The following is a 16759-nucleotide window of genomic DNA, read 5'->3' as shown; positions in this document are numbered from 1 at the left end:
GAAGGGACCTTGGAGGTCTTCTAGTCCAACCCCCTGCTCAAGCAGGAAACTCTATACCTATCATGGCGAACCTATGACACGCATGCCATAGGTGGCACGAAGAGCCCTCTCTGTGGGCACGCCAGCTGCTCTTCTGGTTTCCGGTGCACAGCTGGTCTTCGCGGGTGCAGGAGCACCAGAAAATGGCCTGAAAAACAGCCTGAAAATGGCCCAGAAACGGCCGGAAAATGGCCTAAAACAGCTCAGAAAACGGCCTGAAAACAATCAGAAAAACAGCCTGAAAACGGCCCGAAAGCAGCCAAAAAAAGGGAATGTACACCCCAGCCAGCTGGTCTTTGCATTTCCCCATGTTCCAGTTTGGGCACTCGGCCCCGAAAAAGTTCGCCATCACTGCCCTAAACTATTTCAAACAAATAGCTGTCCAATCTCTTCTTAAAAACCTCCAGTGCTGAAGCATTCACAACTTCAAAGTTGTTCCACTGGTTAATTGTTCTCACTGTCAGCAAGTTTCTCCTTAGTTGCTTCTCTCCTTGGTTGTTGAGAACGATGGGTGTTTTCTGCATCCACCCCAGCTGCAGGCCCCCAACGGAAGAGACAAAATCCTCCGTGTGGGGCCCACAAACGGGAAGGTGACACCTGCAGCTAGGTATGGAGGTGAGGTCCCATTTAGGACTCTTTCCCAGCCTGCTCTGATGGATGTGAGAGGCCATCTTCCTAAGCATGGTGACAAAACCTAGGAGTCAAGATGGCGCCCGGAAGAGATGCAAGGTTGCAGAAAGGGCTCACGGGGCGCAAGAAGAAGGGTACAAGGTCTTGACTGTAGCCAGCACAACATCGAAGAAGGAACACCATCTCTGCTATGGTGAAGGAGGAAGCTGAAAGGGCAAGCTAACAGTCTATGCATAGCAGTATAAGCCAGGAGAATGTCACTCACTGCATCTCCTCCAGTTTGACCATCAGCTGTTCGGCCAGCTGTTTCTCTTTGGCCTCTCTGATGCCTTTGTCTTTGGTCCGATAGCCTTCCAGTTCGAAAAGCTCCTTCTCTCCTGGGGTCATTCCCATTTTCCTTTTTTCCCTGCGGAAACAAAAGAACAGGCGGTCGAGCGCTGTACGTTGGATGGCGTTAATAGATTTAATTCGACTGAATTAAATCCATTTCCAGAGCTGGCACAAAGCTCGGAGTCATCAGCGGAGCTCTGAGCACAACACGATAAGCTACAGAGAAACCTAATTAAGTGTGAAACTAACCAATGCTAGCAAGCTGTGCAAATGCTTTTCCCAGCCTAGTTGCCCATTGCTGCCTGAAGCCATCAATGATGGTTCACACAACACACTGAGTTTGTGTAACATAAAAGATAAACTTGTGCCGACTCTAGAGAGAGTGAGGCTCTTAGTCTTAGTCGAGGGAGCCAGCATTGTCTGAAGACACTTCTGTGGTCATGTGGCCAGCATGGTGATTTTTTTCTCCCCTAGAAGGCTTCCTTCCGACAAGCAAAGTCAATGGGGGAAGCCGGATTCTCTTAACGACTTGCATGATTCACTTAACAACCCTGGTAAAAAAAAAAGATTGTAAAATCGGGGCGCAAGTCACTTCACCACCGCCTTGCTTAGTAATGGAAATTCTGATTCTAGAATTTGTCATACGTTGAGGACTATCTGTGCACCAGGGTGGTCAGCTGTGACAACTTCTCCACACTTTGCTGGTACCACTTATTTCCTATACTACTATTACTATACTATTACTATACTATTACTATAACTATACTATTACTATAACTATACTATAACTATATTATTACTATTACTATACTATACATTTCCTAGGACTTTGCTGTACTGGGCAAAGCTGAGAAAAGCTGAAGCCTCTTTAAGGGAGCACTAATAGGGGTTGTAGGCCCCCTCAAAAGTTTCCTTTCCTCTTTGAATCTACAACACAACCCATCCTTACAATTAACTCAGTCACTTATTTCTAGCTTTTGGAATCAAAAGCCTTATTAAGATATTTAAATTTAGTAGCTGGAGTAGTGAGATTGAACAGTGAGCCAAATCACACCGTTGTGATTGATTGATTGGAGGGGACTGACTCATGCCTGAGGCAAGCTGCGCTGCGATTGGTTACTGTGGATGTAAAGGGGGAGTTTCCTTTTTACCCGCCTTTTTTCATCTGTGTGCTTTGTGATTTACCTCACAGTGCACCCATTTACCTGACTATCTTGTCTGCTGTAAATCCAGATGTTAAATATATTCATATATTATTATTATTATTTATTATTATTTATTAGATTTCTATACCGCCCTACTCCCGAAGGACTCAGGGCGGTGCACAGCCAAACAATAAAAACACATACAATACAAAATTTAAAAAATAGAATATATATAAAACTATAAATTTCTGTCAGCGTTTCTGACTTCATTTGGGCACCTGTCGAACAATTCCCTGACAAGCCAAGTTCAGATTACCCAACTCCTTCTGCCAATGGTGGTTCTTAAACTTTTTGACCAAATTATAGGCAGTCCTCACTTAACAACGGTGATTGAAGCTAGAATTTCCATTATTAAGTGATGTGGTCGGTAAAATGTGCCACTTAGTGACAGCAGTTCTAGCACTTCCGGTTGCCATCATAAAATGAATCCCATGTGGGCATTAAGCACAATGCCACATGGCTGGTATTTGGGACCTCCGGCTTGTGATTTTGATTGTCGGGAGGTGCAGCGAAGCCTTTTTGGGAGGGGGTCTTGAGAATTGTCGACTGCAAACCTGAAGTCTTCCAACTGCTGGGAGATCTCCATTTCTTGAAAGGATTGGATGTCCTGCAAATATTTTTTCAGTTGGTCTTCCGGGATGAGATCAGGCCTGTTTCGGTCTGCAATCAGAGAAGAGGAAAAAAACCTAAAACTTACAGCCAATGTTCGGCAATCACGGTTTAAGACAGCTTTGGGGGCAAGGAAAAAGAGCCACAAGGGCCCTATGCAATACATAACCCCAAGTTCTGTGGGGTCCTTGATGCACTCTGAGCTTGATTGTTTCTTCCAGACATTTCATTACCAAACTAGGTAACTTCTTCAGTGCAAAGAAGGGAGAAGGGCTGTGATGGCAAACCTATGGCACGCGTGCCAGAGGCGGCATGCAGAGCCCTCTCTGTGGGCACACGTGCCATCACTAGCTTCTCTTCTGGTTTCCAGCACGCCAGCCAGCTGGTCTTCGAGGGAACCAGCCTGAAAACGGCCTGAAAAATGTCCCAAAACACCCCCAAAAAGGCTGTTTTCCGGCCATTTTTCAGGCGGCTTGAAAACAGCCAGAAAAATGGCCGGAAAACGGCCCGAAAAGTGGCCATAAACAGCCAAAAAACAGGCATGCGCGCGCCAGCCAGCTGATCTTCGGATTTCCGGTGCGGGGTTTGGGCACTCAATGCCGAAAAGGTTCGCCATCACTGAAGTAGAGTTTCGGAGGAGAATGAGGTCCTTCATGCGCTCTGAACTTGGTTTTTCTTCCAGACATTTCATTACCCAACTAGGTAACTTCATCAGTGATAGAAGGAAGTGGAATTTCCTCTCCCTTCTAGCACTGATGGCACCGCCTAGTCTGGTATAATGAAACATCTGCAAGAAAATAACCAAGCTCAGAGAGCACCAAGGACCCCCCAGTCTTTCTCCTCCTCCACTTTGCAAACCCTGCTCCCTTCTAGCACTGATAATGTTACCTCGTTGGGTAATGAAACGTCTGCAAGAAAACCACCAAGCTCAGAGAACACGAAGGACCTCACAGTCCTTCTCCTCCTCCTCCTCCTCCTCTCCATAAATCTCTCTCTAGTTCTGATGATATTCTCTAGTTAATGAAACATCTGCAATAAAACCACCAAACTCAGAGGGCACCAGGGACCCCATACTTCAACCCTGAACTACAAATATTCTCTTCTATCGGCAACCTCAAGTTTCCCAGCCTTAGGCTAGCCGAAGATTGCAAAGATTTTGTCAGTTCGACACTGAAAGAATCCATTTCCAACGTGGATTTTCCACGGCTCCAATTCACCAAGATTCTTGGTGGAGATTTCCTTCCTGTTCCATCCCACATCTAAATTCATCCAGCCATAAAGAGCCCCTGTGAAACGCTGCATCGCTCGGACTTTTTGTGTGTGTGTGTGTGTGGTTAGCGGCACTTCCAAGTCCAGGGGGATAGTTTTGCTGCTATATTTGTACAAATACAGCAATAAAGAAAGACGCAGACCGAAAGAGAGGACATGACATAAACCTAGTATATATCTCCCCAAAGCTTTCCCAGCTGTCTTGGCAACTGGCCTGCAGGATAAATAGGAGGGCTTGGTCTGCTGTGGTGAGCTGGGAACCACTGGGGGATTTGAAGCCCCCTTCCAAAGGGAGGGACCTCGCCTGTGATCTTTGTGCATACACAGCAAGAGCAAGGCAAATTGTTCGCAGCTGCTCCCATGCCACGGTCCCTGATTTGCTCCCATAAAGGAAGTTGTCCCGGGAGCAGGAAAAAAACAAACCCTTGCTTAGAATTACAAGGCAACAATTTGTAGGGTGGGTGGTGCAGCTGTCGGAAGACATATGCTCCTCTCCAACACATGGAAGAGGGAACAATTCTGGGTTTGATCTGCAGTTGATCTCTTCTGCAGTGAGATCCATAGGGCGGTGATCTGGTGAGGCCCGAGATGTATCTCAGATCAAAAATAAGAACATGTGGAAAAATATTGGCGAGGGAGAGAGAAAGCTATTCATAGTTATGGCAGCGTTTTTTTTTTCAACCTTGGCAACTTCAAAAATTATTTGGACTTCCAACTTCCAGAATTGCTGGCTGGAGAATTCTCACTTCTCCCTCTAGGATTAGAGTCCTACCACTTGCTAAAGGTTTGCAGTTATTTAATATGCATTTATTCTATACTGGTCCAGTGGTGAAGGCGCCAGTCTAGAAAAAAGGAGGCTGTGAGTTCTAGTCTTGCCCTAGGCATGAAAGTCAGCTGGGTGATTTGGGCCCAATCACCAGGAGACAGCGAGTTCTAGTTCTGCCTTAGGCATGAAAGACAACTGGATGACTTTGGGCCAATCCCTCTCGCTCTCGGCTCAATCCACCTCACAGGGTTGTTGTTGTGAAAATAAGAAGAGGACGGAGTATTAGGTATATTCCTAGCTTTGACTTGTTTATAAAAATAAAGGCGGGATTTAAAAAAAAAACTCTAAAATAAATAAATAAATACTTATGCTCAACATAAATAAAATGAGAGTTTCTGGCAACTTTTTCTAAATCAGGAACCTCAGCTATGTCTCAGCTTCTCTCTCCCCCCCCCTTCTCTTTCATTCTCTCCTCTTTCACTCTCTCTCTCTTTCCCTCTCTCTCATTCCCTCTCCTCTCCCTCTTTCTCGCTCTCTCATTCCCTCTCTCTCCGTCTCTCTCATTCCCTCTCCTCTCTTTCTCTCTCATTCCCTCTTCTCTCTCCCTTTCTCTCATTCCCTCCTCTTTCTCTCTCCCTTTCTCTATCTCTCATTCCCTCTCTCCCTCTCCCTCATTCTCTCTTTCTCTCTCTCTCATTCCCTCTCCTCTCTCATTCTCTCCTCTCTCTCTAGTTCTTTCTCATTCCCTCTCCTCTCTCTCATTCTCTCTCTTCCTCTCTCTCTCGCTCCCTCCCTCCCCCTCTCTCTCATTCTCTTTCTTTGTCTCTCATTCTCTCTCTCCTCTCTGTACAACTAAGAGATCTTCTTTACAGAAAACAGTGACAGGATGTCTCTCAGCCCTTCCCCTCCTTAGTCTTTTGGGCAAGAAGTGCTTTCTGCACAGCTCAAAGCTCTTCCCCACCCTGGAAATGAGATTCATGCTCTGCCTACAGAGCTTCCAACTGACCTCCTAACCCCTCCTGCCATTTCAGGATCCCTTTGAGTGGAAAAAAAAGGGGGGGGGTTGGAAACAGCCTTCCGAGCTTGTGTTGGTATGTGTCCTCGGCACCCGCCAAGTGTGTGGCTTTGCTCAGGTGTTGCAACCTGCAGGTGTGGCCGCTAGGTGACACTCGGAAGCTATGAAACCAGATGGCCCTACACCCCCACCCACCCCAACAGGCTCCTGTCCTTCCCTGCATGGCAGAGAAGAGAAGGAAAAAAAAACTCAGATGAGATGAGCTAATTGTTGGCAGGAAAACAGCGGCTCTCCCCACTGTTCTTTAAACTCTTTAGCTTCCTGTCTTTCATTTAGTTTCACCCGTCCCAGCAGCTGTAGCAAAACCAAGGGGTTTTGTTTGTTTGTGTGTGTGTGTGTGTGTGTGTGTAGGGTTGGGTGGGTTGGTGAGGGGAGAGGAGAGGAGAGGAGGGGGACTGGCAGAACTGGGGACCTGCAGCTTGGATCAAAGTCAGCCTGGAACAGCAGCTGAACCAACCACGTGTCTTGCACCACTGTGGAAAGTTAACACAATTGTTGTGTGTGGACCCAAGATTGTAATGCCTGCCCCTTCTCTCCTAGGGACCCTCAGCTGTTCCCTAGCAGCAAGCCTTGCGATGAACACTGACTTTCAAAGGTGTTGTTATTAGTTGCGAAGTCGTGTCTGACCCATTGCGACCCCATGGACAATGTTCCTCCAGGCCTTCCTGTCTTCCACCATCCCCCAGAGTTCATTTAAGCTCACGCCGACTGCTTCAGTGACTCCATTCAGCCACCTCGTTCTCTGCCGTCCCCTTTTTCTTTTGCCCTCAATCGTTCCCAGCATTAGGCTCTTCTCCAGTGAGTCCTTCCTTCTCATTAGGTGGCCAAAGGATTTGAGTTTCCTCTTCAGGATCTGGCCTTCTGAAGAGCAGTCAGGGTTGATCTCCTCTAAGACTGACCAGTTGGATCGCCTTGCAGTCCAAGGGACTCGCAGGAGTCTTCTCCAGCACCAGAGTTCAAAGGCCTCAAAGGTGCAAAGGGATATTTTCACCTTTCCTTCTGTCTAAAATTTCAGGGGTGTCCAACCTGGGCGACTTTAAGACTTGTGGACGTCAACCCCCAGAGTTCCCTAGTCATCCCTTCAGGCGGCTGAAATATGTGCATCCGAATGAGCTATAAAACTTTACTCTTTCCATGTAAACAATCTAACAAAACCGTAATGAACACAATTCAATGGCACCATCTGAAATCCGGTGGCTTTTCCACAATTTTGCAGGAATGGGGAAAAAGTAAGATCAGCCAATATTGGATTCAAAGATTTAGGGGTCATTTGGTTTAAAACGCCAAATCGCTTTCCAAAATTGAAGTGATGTGATGAGTGTGGACTGAAATGCTCCTGAACCAATGAGGTGAAAGAATACATGTTTCTGAATCGATCCGGAAAGCCAAAACCAAACCGATCCAAGTTAAGAATTCTGTTCAAATATCCGAATTGAAATAGTTCCATTTTTTTTCAATTGCATTCACAATTTAAACCAGATTTTACATGAGTCACTCTGGCCAAAACAACAACCATTTTCCCCAGCTGCCAGAATATGTTCTACAGAGGAAAGAATTGTGTGCACAGAATCAAACAAAAGAGATTTATGCAAATAATTGCTTAAATCAGTTTTCTCCAACCCATGTCCCTTCCAGATGTGTTCAGACTGCAACTCCATAACTCCCAGCTAATACGGCGAACACAACCCTAATATCCAGTTAGGAAAGGCGGAAAGCAAAGCTGGCGGAGGAACTCTGGGAGTTAAAAGTCCACAAGTCTTAAAGTTTCCAAGGTGGGTGATCCCTGGTGTATAACACAGCAGAAGCTACACAAATCTTTAGGGCAATCTCATCTAGACTGTGAAAATCAAGATCACCACCAGAGGGCAGCAAAGTGATTTTTTAAAAAAAGCTTGAATGTTTTGCTGCCCTCTGGCAGTCATCTGGATTTCTGCAGCTCACATCTGATTCATTTATAAACTCTGTTCCAGATCATATAACAAAATACCTCACAAAAGTTGGCCCTTACCCAGTTCAAACTGCACAGCATTTGGAACAGGGACTCTCAGCAGCTGTGAAAGAGATAAGAGAATGCAAGGAGCAGATAAGAATGCAGGGACTGAAAATAAAGCAACTATCAATCATGAAGACTATCTGGAGCCTTTATATAAGTTCTTACTACCCTGTGAACCAGGGGAACGAGAACAAGTGATGTAAATCTGACCTGGAAGGGAAAGAAAAATAATCTGACCTTCATTACCAATTATCAAAAGAGTTGGGGTGGAAGTTTTCTTTTCAAAAAGTCTTCCCAGGTGTCTACTCACCCCAGTTTTGTCTAAGAAGGAATGGCAAAAATCCACAAAATGCTTCTTGGCTTCCTTGGGCCCAAGGCGGTTTAGGATGAGGTCCACGTGCAGGTAACAGAGCTACAGGGAGAGAAGATATTAAAGGAAACCCACAGAAGCTACTACAGAGACTGAGCTTGTGTTGTTTTCATTACCCAACTAGGTAACATCTGTAGTTATGGCTGGGGAATTCTGGGAATTGAAGTCCGCCATTCCATCTTAAAACTGGAATGTAGGGAGTGACTTGAAAAATCAGAATGGTTGTCACGATTGGGACTGAAGATTTCCCCCCATTTAAATAGACAACCCTTTCTAGCAATTTTTAAAAGATATATAACTAGCAGCCACAAACTCAGAAAACATGGGAGGGATACTGGACTTATTATGGGGTCCCAGGCTGTATTTTTCTATTTGGAGGTGTTTTTCCTCACACTTATAACCATGTTATGTTTTGTCGCCCTTGACAACAATCTCTGTTGTCCATTGCCAGTTAGACTGCCACTATATTATGTCACACGTTAATGTTACTTAAGGAGGGTGGCAAGAATCATGCAACTTCCCTTCCTGTCATACTAGACTCATCCAGTCCAGCAAGAAATGCATCAGTGATTCTTCTACAGCTGTGTTTCTCAACCTTTGTAACTTTAAAATGCGTGGACTTCAATTCCCAGAGTTTCCCAGCCAGCATCGTTTTGCCTTGGAACTCAATCCACGGCACAGCCTAACACAGGGGGTCCGCAACCTTAAACACTCAAAGAGCCATTTGGACCCATTTCCCACAGAAAAGAAAACACCGGGAGCCACAAAACCCTTCCCGTGCCTGACTATTTCTTGAGCGGCCACAAAACCAACATAAGTAGTTGAATTAAACGTTCCATTTTCTTCTGAAACTTTTCTTTTCTTGGATTTATCCATGGTTGGCCTACCAGGAGTTGAAAAGCTCAATAAATCGTGTGCCGGTGAGTGTTGCACATTGGCGGTTGTGACGCATATTTTGAGTAACAGGGAGCCGCAGCAGAGGGATGAAAGAGCCACATGCGGCTCCAGAGCTGCAGGTTGCCGACTCCTGGCCTAACACATCAATGTGAACGGTACCGGCATGAACATGTGTGCATTCAATGCCTGTTGCGCCACAATGTACGTTTAAACTTTGAGGATCCGTCTCTAGCAGCTTCAGTGGAAGAGGGTGTGGTGTTTCACGGTGGTTAAGTTGTAGGTTACGGGGTGGGGGGAAGCTGTGCAGAAGAGGAAGGGAGTTGAGGCAGTTGCAGTGAAAAGAAACACAACACAAGGATGTTGTCAGCTCACCACAGGGCTTGAATCGAACTGCAACACCACATGTTGTATGAAAACCATCAAGTAGGCAGGGTGCTTCATCAGGATCTCCAGGTTTTGGAACAAGCTGGTTTGAGTGTCCGGATGCTGGAACTGTGGAGAGAATCCAAAATAGGAAAAAAAATCAGAAATAGCTATAGCAGGGATGTTAAACTCAAGGCCCCGGGAGGCCGGATCCCATGTGGGCATTAAGCACATGGCTGGTATTTGGGAAATAGTGAAGGACTGGCCCGCGGGGGTCTCTGCCAGCGAAAACGGGATCCCGAGCTCCGTTTTCGGCTGCTATGGCCTCCTGCAACCCTCTGCCAGCGAAAACGGAGCATTTTCGCTGGCAGAGGGTTGCAGGAGGCCATAGCAGCAGAAAACGGAGCTCGGGATCCCGTTTTCGCTGGCAGAGCGTTCGGGCCGCCACAGGCGCCCCTGAGACAAGTGACGTCGAGCTGGCCACGCCTACTCCGGCCCCCAAAGGTCAAACAGAACCCTGATGCGGCCTCCGATGAAATCGAGTTTGACACCCCGGAGCTATAGGGTCCATAGTGCTCCCTGAGCTTGGTTTTCTTGCAGACATTTCATTACCCAACTAGGTAACATCATCAATGCTAGAAGGGAGTGGCGTTTGCTATTATTTTTATATACTACCCTGTTTTCCCCAAAAGAAGACCTCCCCTGATAATAAGCCCAATCGGACTTTTGAGCGCATGGCAATAAGGCCAAACGCTTATTTCAGGGTTCAAAAAAATATAAGACAGGGTCTTATTTTCAGGGAAACATGGTAGTATCTTGCCCTGGGTATATACTGTAAGTATATAAAACAAAGAGCAAATCCCACTCCTTTCTACCACTGATGTTACCCAGTTAGGTAATGAAACGTTCAGGAGAAAACCACCAACTTCTGAAAGCACTAAGGGCCCCACAGTTCAGCCCTGAGCTACAAATATTCTTTTCTATCGGTACCAGAAATAGCTTCCTTAGCCATCTTCAATACCCTTGGGAATGGAATGTCCTCATCCAGCCACTATAAGGCCAGCTGTCTGTTTCTTCAATCTCCTGTTCAGATCCTCCTGTGGTTTTTGTCCCGTCCAGCATTAACTTCAGAAGAATCTTCAGGATGGATTCAGGCCAGCAGCTGATCAAATCTGGCCTTTTATGCTACATGTTCAACTCAATGTTGTGTTTGTGGAGCAGTGTTTATCAATCTTGGCTGCTTGAAGATGTGTGGACTTCAACTCCCAGAATTCTCCAGCCAGCCATGTCTTGGGTTGAGACATCTTCAAGTTACCATGATGGAGAAGATGGCCTATTTATGATTCTGCCCAACCAGGTAGTAACCAGGATCGGGTTTTAAAAGTCCTATCCAAGTGTCTACAATTGTGGGTCATCCCAGTTTGATAGCAGTGAGCTTCATAATTTAAATTCACGTTTCATGAAGAAGCCGTTTCTTTTTCACTCCTAAATTTTTCCCTCCTGAGTAGTTCCATCTCGGTTGGAAATACGGAAGTACTAGATTCCCACGTTTGGCAGGAGATTGGACTAGATCAGGGGTTTCCAAGCTTGGCAACTTTAAGACTTGTGGACTTCAACTTCCAGAGTTGAAGAATTCTGGAAGTTGAAGTCCACAAGTCTTAAAGTTGCCAAGGTTGGAGATGCCTGGACTAGATAATCTTCAAGTTCCCTGCCCACCTCTGTATTCTATAATTCTCGGAGTCACAAACAACTCTTGAGCTTGATCATGGGGCAGGAGAGACCCCTCCGTTTCCATATCCGGCATATGATTCAATAAACTATAGCTAGTCCTCAATTTACGACTGTAACAGAGCCTGCTTATCACCTGTCATAAGTTGAGGACTATCTGTATGCATTATAATGTCATTTCTTCCACGCTTTTCCCCAACCTAATCCCTCTGCCATTCCATGTAGGAGATCCACTTTATCCTCTTAATTTTCTTAAGGCTCCTCTTGCGTTTGTTCTGCTAATTTTCCCACTTACAGGTTCAATGTCATTTTCAAAATCCTCATCTTCTGCACCAATGATGGACATAGCCATGCCCCCTTGAGCTCCCAGGGCTGAACTCTGGAGAAAAAAAACACCAGAAATCCCCAAGGTCATTTAGGCCAGGGGTCACCAACCCCCGCCCCCCCCCAGGCTACGGCCCACTACCGGGCCATGGCTGTCTGTCTATATAATCTACCTATCTATCTATCTGCAATCTATCTCTCTGCCTGTTTGCTTGTCATCTGCCATTTATCTATCTGTCTGCTTGCCTGCCTGCCTACCTACCTTCTACCTGTCTGTCATCTACCTGTCATTTATCTACCCTGTTTCCCCAAAAATAAGACATCCCCTGATAATAAGCTCAATTGGGCTTTTGAGCGCATGTACTAAAATAAGCCCCTCCCCTCTTTGAAAATAAGCCCTCCCTGAAAATATTTAAATGCTTGCGCAGCTGGTCCTGGCCATTTCCTCTGGTTAGGGTTAGGGAGACAGAGCTGGGAATCAGGTAAGACGGCAAGAGGAACCCCGTCTTGCTCCACGCGGCCCAAAATAATAAGACCTCTCCGAAAATAAGGCCAAGCGCTTATTTCAGGGTTCAAAAAAAGATAAGACAGGGTCTTATTTTCGGGGAAACACGGTATACGTCTGTCATCCATCCATCCATCTACCAGTATCAATCTACCTACCTACCTGTCATTCATCTATCTGTGTCTGTCATCTATCTGTCCATCTGCCTGCCTACCTACCTACCTTCCTGTCATCTATGTGTCATCCATCCATCCAAATCTATCTATCCATCTGTCATCCATCTGTTTCTATCTATCTGTCTGTCATTTGTCATCTATCTATCTGCCTGCCATCTATCTATCTATCTAGCTATCCATCCATCCATCCACATGCACGCCCCTCCATCCTATTTGCAAATACACCCCAGCCAATTACTTACTCCATTGTAACCCTCCTCTAACTCCATTCTGCCCCCTTGGGGGGGAAAGAGGGTCCCCAGCACCTGAGTCAGGGTGTCCAAATAGCCTGGATCAGCATACACCTAGTGGCACAAAAATAGTATTATAATTACAATATACACAACAGTGTGACGTCACAAATGCCTGTTCTTTAGCTGGCATTGGCCTTCATTTGCATCAAGTCCTTTCCAAGAATGTAGGATGTCATAATATTTTGATGTATTATGATTATTATTATTATCATCATGGTTCGTTGCAGTCAGCCAGATGTTTAGACTGGATTTGGCATTTTTGTCCCACTACTGAATCCTTTCAAAAGACCCTGTGACAGACAGATGTGGGAAAATGGACAACCTCTATCACCAATCCATGATCTGTAAATCAGATGTTGCCAAACCTGGCAACTTTAAGATTTGTGGACTTCCTATATACTGCTCCATTTGTCTCAAATTATAGAGTTTCTCCTGCTTGAGCAGAGGGTGGGAGTAGAAGACCTCCAAGCTCCCTTCCAGCTGTAGTCCGATTGACTGATTGATTGATTTAAATAGGAATGAAGCGAATTGGGGTTGTGGCTGCAGCATAGAGCTTAGCAATTTTAAGATGGGCAGATTCCCCTTCCATCTGAATTCCCTCAGCCAGCACTTGTGGACTTCAACTGAGTCAGCATGCGTGGACTCCACTAACCCAAATTCCCCAGCCTGGCATGTTTGGACTTTAGTAGGGATTTTAAACCCAGAATGGTAGCCGCCATCTTGAATTTATTGCCTCTCCTTGCATACAACCCTTGTTCATTCACATTTGCAATGGTTTATGGTGTTTCTCCTGGCAAATGGATGGGGAAGAAATAGAGGTAGTGACAGATTTTATTTTCCTGGGCTCCAAGATCACCACAGATGGGGACTGCAGCCAAGAAATTAAAAGACACTTGCTCCTGCGGAGGAAAGCCATGGCAAATCTAGACAGCATACTAAAAAGCAGAGACATCACCCTGCTAACAAAAGTGCATATAGTCAAGGTTTCCCAGTTGCAATGGATGGCTGTGAAAGTTGGACCATAAGGAAGGCTGAGCGCCAAAGAATGGAGGCCTTTGAACTCTGGTGCTGGAGAAGACTCCTGCGAGTCCCTTGGACTGCAAGGCAATCCAATCAGTCAGTCCTAGAGGAGATCAACCCTGACTGCTCTTTAGAAGGCCAGATCCTGAAGAGGAAACTCAAATCCTTTGGCCACCTAAGGAGAAGGAAGGACTCCCTGGAGAAGAGCCTAATGCTGTGAACGATGGAGGGCAAAAGAAGAAGGGGACGGCAGAAACGAGGTGGCTGGATGGAGTCACTGAAGCAGTTGGCGTGAGCTTAAATGGACTCCAGAGGATGGTAGAGGACAGGAAGGCCTGAAGAACGTTGTTCATGGGGTCGCGATGGGTCGGACACAACTTCACAACTAACAACAACAACAACAGCAACAATGGTGCTTCTGCTTTTCCCTTTTCCTGTGATAAAATGTCCAAGGTCTGGGATATTTGAAAACCTTCGTTATCTATATTTGTTTTGTTTTCTCTGAATTCCAGACGCAGGTCCAACCTTCCATCAGATAGAGACAGTCTTTCCCCAAACCCAACCTAAGGAGCCTTGGTGGCGCAGCGGACTAAACTGCTGTTAAAGTAGCACTTAGCTGCCAGCTGCCTGCAATTACTGCAAGTTCAAATCTCACCAGGCTCAAGGTTGACTCAGCCTTCCATCCTTCCGAGGTAGGTAAAATGAGGACCCAGATTGTGGGGGCAATAAGATGACTTTGTATAAAAAAGAACACCACTGAGGGAGGGCCGAAAGCCCTACTAAGCAGGTATATACAAAAGTATGAAGGCTGTTGCTTAATGCATTGTAAGCCGCCCTGAGTCTCCGGAGAAGGGCGGCATATAAATCGAACCAATAAATAAATAAATAAAACCTTGACAACTTTGAGGTTCGGACTTCAACTCCCAGAACTGATTGAATACATCCAACCTTGGTTTAGTTTGGAGTGTGGGAAGAAGACAAATGCCGACTCCAACTGCAACCCATTTCCAGGGATATAGGCAAAAAAAAAAGAGAGGTATAGAACAGGGGGGAGATTTCATACACAGGAAGGTATTCAAGCTACCCCCCCTCAGCCCCCATTACTCAGAAATTCCTGCCTTAGGTGGAGGTGAGTGTGGCATGAATGCTGCCTCTGTTACCTACAAAGAGGCCTCAGAGACGCGGCTGGCAGTAGGGAAAGTCCACACCCCATAGGCAGCCTGACTCATAGAGGGCATTTTTCCAACAGGCTGGCTGGTTGGCACTAAGGCAGGGAGGGGCTCCCGTTGGGGAGGGGAAAAAATGGGTCAACTGTGAAAAAAAAAAATAGCAGCACCCCGTTGCAGCATCCTGGAGGGCTGTAAGGTGGGATTCTGTCCAATAGCAATACTCACAGCACTTAAAACAGCATAGTCCTCGACTTACGACAATCGAGCCCAACATTTCTGTTGTTAAGAGAGACACTTGTTAAGTGAGTTTTGCCCCATTTTATGACAGTTGTTACGTGAATCACTGCAGTTGATAAGTTGGTAACCTGGTTGTTAACTGAAGCTGGCTTCCCCATTGACTTAGCTTATGAGAAGGTCGCAGAAGGGGATCGCATGACCTTGGGATACAGCAACGGTCCTAAGTAGGAACCAGCTGCCGAGCATCTGGATTTTGATCACATGACTACGGAGATGCTGCAGTGGTCGTAAGTTTGAAAAACGGTCGTAAGTCACTTTTTCCGGTGCCGTTGTAACTTCGAAGGTCACGAAATGAACCTGTTGTAAGTCGAGGACTACCTGTGCCAATAGCATTTAAGATTTATGTACTAGTCCATAGTGCCTTACAGCCGTGTCTAAGCGGTTTACAAAGTCAGCCTATTACCCCCAGCAACCGACCTCGGAAGGATGGAAGGCTGAGTCAACCTTGAGCCTGATGAGATTCGAACTGCTGGCAGTTGGCAGAGTTAGCCTGCAATACTGCAATTTGATCAGTGGATCAAATCTCATCGGCTCAAGGTTGACTCAGTCTTCCATCCTTCTGAGGTGGGTAAAATGAGGACCCAGATTGTTAGGGGGCAATATGCTATTTAGTATACTGTCTTTGGTGTAAGACGCCCAGAGTCCTCGGAGAGTGAGCGGCATAGAAATATGACTAATAAAATAAAATAAATACTGCATTCTAACCACTGCGCACCATAGAAGGGGAGGGAAGGGAAGGGAGGGAGGAAAGAAGGAAGGAAGGAAGGGCAAAAGTACTTAGACTTATATGCTGCTCCACAGTGCTTTTACAACTCTTAAGCAGTTTACAGAGTCAGCCTATTGCCCCCAATGATCTGGCTCCTCATTTTACCCACCTCAGAAGGATGGAAGGCTGAGTCAACCTTGAGCCGGTCAGGATCGAACTCCAGACCGTGGGCAGAGTTTGCCTGCAATACTGCATTCTAACCACTGCGCCACCAGGGCTCCCCAAACACCGATGCTCCTCAAGGGGAGAGGAGGCCAAATAACACAGCGATCAGGATTCAGCTGATCCTCTTTTCATGCCCCGGGGCTTTTTTTTTTGGCCACTAAGCAGCACATCCTCCTTCAAGAACGGGAAACTGAGCTAGTCCTCGATTTACAACCCCAGTTAGGAACAAAAATTCTGTGGCTAAGCAAGGTGATGATTACGAGCCCCACCGGATTTTACGACCTCTTTTGGCCACGGTTCTTAAGCAAATCACTGCAAGTTGTTAAAGTGACTTGTGTAGTTGTTAAGTGAATCTGACTCCTCCCACCCACCCCCCCACCCCCAATTGACTTCACTTGTCGGAAGCAGTTTGCAAAATGGCGATCTGATGTCCCTGGGATGCTGCAGCTTTTATAAATACAAGATGGTTGCCAAGAGGTCAAATTTTGATCACATGACCACGGGGAGGCGCCGATGGTGGTAAGTCACTTTTTTTTCCAGCGGTGGTGTTATTTTGAACAGTTGCTAAACGAATGATCGTAAGTCATTCTGGGGGTTCGGCAGAACCTCCAGCTAAGATTCTGTGCAGTTCGGAGAACCCCCCAAACCCCACTCCTGACTGGCCCTGCTCACCCCACCCTTCCTAGGAGTTTCAATGTGGCCTGTTTTGGATGCAAGTAGGTGCAGGGTGTGCGTGGAGGCTCGGGGAGGGCGAAAAACAAAGCTACTGG

At 46.2% G+C, this 16759-nt stretch overlaps 1 protein-coding gene across 25 annotated transcripts in view; it reads right to left on the bottom strand.

Annotated features, from left to right (window-relative positions):
- ARHGEF1 (Rho guanine nucleotide exchange factor 1) overlaps positions 1–16759 on the bottom strand; it is a 60962-nt gene that overhangs the window by 30630 nt on the left and 13573 nt on the right. For all 25 annotated transcript variants that reach the window (XM_060693852.2, XM_060693846.2, XM_060693848.2 and 22 more), the window contains exons 2-8: positions 12522–12623; positions 11570–11653; positions 9556–9675; positions 8227–8328; positions 7932–7974; positions 2759–2864; positions 935–1075 (exon numbers count right to left, since the gene is read on the bottom strand). In XM_060693852.2, the coding sequence (XP_060549835.2) occupies positions 935–1075; positions 2759–2864; positions 7932–7974; positions 8227–8328; positions 9556–9675; positions 11570–11653; positions 12522–12548 (623 nt within the window). In that variant the 5' untranslated portion in view covers positions 12549–12623. The remainder of the gene's footprint in view (positions 1–934; positions 1076–2758; positions 2865–7931; positions 7975–8226; positions 8329–9555; positions 9676–11569; positions 11654–12521; positions 12624–16759) is intronic.

The sequence above is a fragment of the Pantherophis guttatus genome, chromosome 10 (assembly GCF_059756535.1).
Source record: "Pantherophis guttatus breed Tessera chromosome 10, ASM5975653v1, whole genome shotgun sequence".
Taxonomy (NCBI): Eukaryota; Metazoa; Chordata; class Lepidosauria; order Squamata; family Colubridae; genus Pantherophis; species Pantherophis guttatus.
The sequence above is the reverse complement of the archived record's forward strand: the minus strand, read 5'-3'. Positions and strand labels throughout refer to the sequence as shown.